The sequence below is a fragment of the Hyla sarda genome, chromosome 4 (genome assembly GCF_029499605.1).
Source record: "Hyla sarda isolate aHylSar1 chromosome 4, aHylSar1.hap1, whole genome shotgun sequence".
NCBI lineage: Eukaryota > Metazoa > Chordata > Amphibia > Anura > Hylidae > Hyla > Hyla sarda.
In genome coordinates this window covers 3125376-3128414 of record NC_079192.1, presented here as the reverse complement: position 1 = coordinate 3128414, position 3039 = coordinate 3125376, and the positions used below count along the sequence as shown (strand labels likewise).

The window sequence follows — 3039 nt, the reverse complement described above, 5'->3', positions numbered from 1 at the left end:
TCTAAAGTTTTTCTATGTATGAAAATGTGGCTGTAACTGGCACGGACGGTTTCAGGAGCCTAGTGGCACTGTGATGTCAGCGCCGCCCGCTTATGAATATTTATCCCCCTCCCTCCAGCTCTCCCTCTCCCCGCCGCTCCTAACTGGTCTTCATTGTGCATTTGCTGCTTCCTGACATGTGCAGTGAAGACCAGTTAGGAACGGGGGGGAAAGGGAGAGCCGGAGGGAGGGGGGATACATATTCATAAACGGGCGGCGCTGATGTCACAGTACCACTAGGCTCCTGAAAACCCCGCCTGTGCCAGTTACAGCCACATTTGCATTTATAGAAAAACTAAGATTGCGGGCAAACAGCAGGACGGATCCTGGCAAGGTAGGGATCATATGAATCAGCGTCCCCCGCACTATCTGTCAGTACCTGTGGTTAGTGCGGGAGTGAACATGTGACAGTTTTCCTTTAAGTCACCACAACAAATATCTCAGTTATAGAAATGACTGGTCCCTGCCAAAGGGGGGCACCATCACAGTCACTAGATGTCACTAGATGTAACTGTTCTATATAAAATGTCCAATGTGGGAGGGGGGGGGCGTATTATTATGTAAGTATACTCTTCCTCTAGCCCAGTGGTGTCAAAGTGGGAGTTAAAGTTTTGCAACATCTGGCAGGCCACAGTTTGACACCAGTGCTTTAGCAGGTAGAGAAGATTTTGGTACCCGCTGCTTATATGATTCTGTGGTGGAGCATTATGGGATTGATAGCAAAAAAGAAATCAAAATGGTGGCCGATCAGATGCAGAGAGGAGCCTGGACTGCAGGGAGGTGAGTATATTATGCGGAAAACAATCAGGTGGGGGGTGCAGGTATAGAAAATGTGTTCTTGTTCCGACGCTTCATTAGATCTTTTTTAAATATTCTTATCTATTTAGTGTTTTTGATAAATATTATAAATAATATGTTATTTTATTGCTAGAAAATAAAGTAATTCAGCTTTCTGATCTTATGACTATTACGAGAGACCATTTATAGTACAGAGCTTTATATATTTCATTACAGAAGAACGAATCTCTAGGTTTCTTAGACTGTATATAACTGGGTTTAAAAGGGGGGTCAGAATAATGTAGACCAGGGAAATAAACTTATTAATAGGCACCGAATGTCCTCTGTATGGGACCATGTAGATTATGAGCATGGACCCATAATAGGTAGAAACAACTATCAGGTGAGAACTACAGGTGGAGAAGGTTTTTTGCCGGCCTGATATGGAGGAAATTCCAAAGATAGTGATAAAGATATGAACATAAGTTATAATAATAAACACGAAAGGTAATAAAACTACAGGAACAGATACAACAATAATTTCGATATCCATAACGGTTGTATCTGAGCAAGAAAGTTCTAGAAGAGGAGCAAAGTCACAGAAGAAATGGTTGATCACATTCGGCCCACAGAAGTCTAAGTTCAAAACGAGAAAAAATGTGATAAATGCCAAACTAAAGCTGAGCGCCCAGGAGGAGATGACCAGGATGTATCTAAGCTGGACACTCATCATTGAGACATAATGTAGCGGTTTACAGATGGCCAAGTACCGGTCATAGGACATGGCTGTGAGCAAAAAACACTCGGTGCAAACTGATCCCCCATAGAGGTAAAACTGAGTGAAGCACTCAACAAAAGGAATAACACTCCCTTCCCTTATGATAACATCCAGCATCTTAGGAACAATATTTGATACAAGGAATATGTCTGACAGGGCCAAATGTCCAAGGAAGAAATACATCGGAGAACGGAGACGTTGGCTTGTGGACACCAGGAGAATGATCAGGAGGTTCTCACATATAGTCATACAATACATGGAAAGAACAATAGAGAAGAAAGGGAACTTGTAATTATAAAGAGTCGGGAATCCAAGGAGAAGGAACTCGGTGACGGTGGTGGAGTTCCTCTTCTGTATCTTCATCTCTAAGTGTAATTGCCAGATATCTTGTAGAGTTTTTTGGTAAAATTATTATTTTTTTTTTCTAAAAGGGTTTTTGTTTATCTACACATAATGTCAATCTTTCTCCTGATCCCCATAACCCTCTATAACAAAGTCTCATAATTCCTTCATTACAGTCACAAGATAAGATACGATACATACATTCTATAGCATGAAAAGACGCAGCATGCTGGTTTATTCTAAGAAGAAATGTGTCCTGTATATATCTAAATCTTCAATTCCCAAGGAATAGACCCATTGAGATAAAAGGACCACAGATACTTGGAACGTGGACTCCCAAGATATTTGTAAGTAGACAAATAAAATTAATAAGTCTCAGGGAAGGTGATAAAAATGACTCAGTAGAACAAGAAATACATGTGAATACGTGAAAATATTATTCCTTACACTCATAACAAAAAGGTGGAAAAAGGCCCTTTTTGGAGAAAAAAGGTCCTTAAAAGACTATGGGGAAAATTTATCAAAACCTGTGCAAAGGAAAAGTTGCCCAGTTGCCCATAGCAACCAATCAGATAGCTTCTTTCATTTTGCAGAGACCTTGTCAAATATATAAGAAGGGATCTGATTGTTTACTATGGGCAACTGGGAAATTTTTCCTTTGCACATGTTTTGATAAATCTCCCCCAGTGTCAGGAGTGGATGACTATATTTCCCTAAGGTAACTGTTGTATGTGGACACCAGGTTTTAGTGCATTTGCCATCCAAGGAACTTTGAGTGAGATATGGGGTATCCAGAAATAGTTAAAGAGTACCTGTCACCAAAGTAAACTTATAATATATTGTTTCTAATATAAATATAAGACGCTTACTTTTAACTTGCTGGTTAAATGATCAACCTTTATCTATGTTTTTCTGTTATTGAAAAAATGGCCACTAGGTGGCTCTGTTCTCGTCCCTGCCACAAGTGAAAAAGTTACTTTGGTCTCCTCCCGGCCTGGCAGGAGACCAAACTCAGGAAGTGCGGGCGGGACATGGCGAGGCACAGCTTTCACTCACTGCCTGTCAATCAGTGACCAGCAGTAGAAAGCACCCGGCAGGGGAAA

At 40.9% G+C, this 3039-nt stretch overlaps 1 protein-coding gene across 1 annotated transcript; it reads right to left on the bottom strand.

Annotated features, from left to right (window-relative positions):
• Window positions 1-1006: 1006 nt before the first annotated feature.
• On the bottom strand, window positions 1007-1957 carry LOC130366689 (olfactory receptor 11L1-like). The gene has a single exon (XM_056569009.1). It carries the CDS (start codon window positions 1955-1957, stop codon window positions 1007-1009), a length of 951 nt encoding a protein of 316 aa, XP_056424984.1.
• Window positions 1958-3039: the final 1082 nt, after the last annotated feature.

What these genes read in the sequence shown, in the direction of transcription:
- LOC130366689 (XM_056569009.1), bottom strand. Translation starts at nt 1,957, where the DNA reads ATGAAGATACAGAAGAGGAACTCCACCACCGTCACCGAGTTCCTTCTC.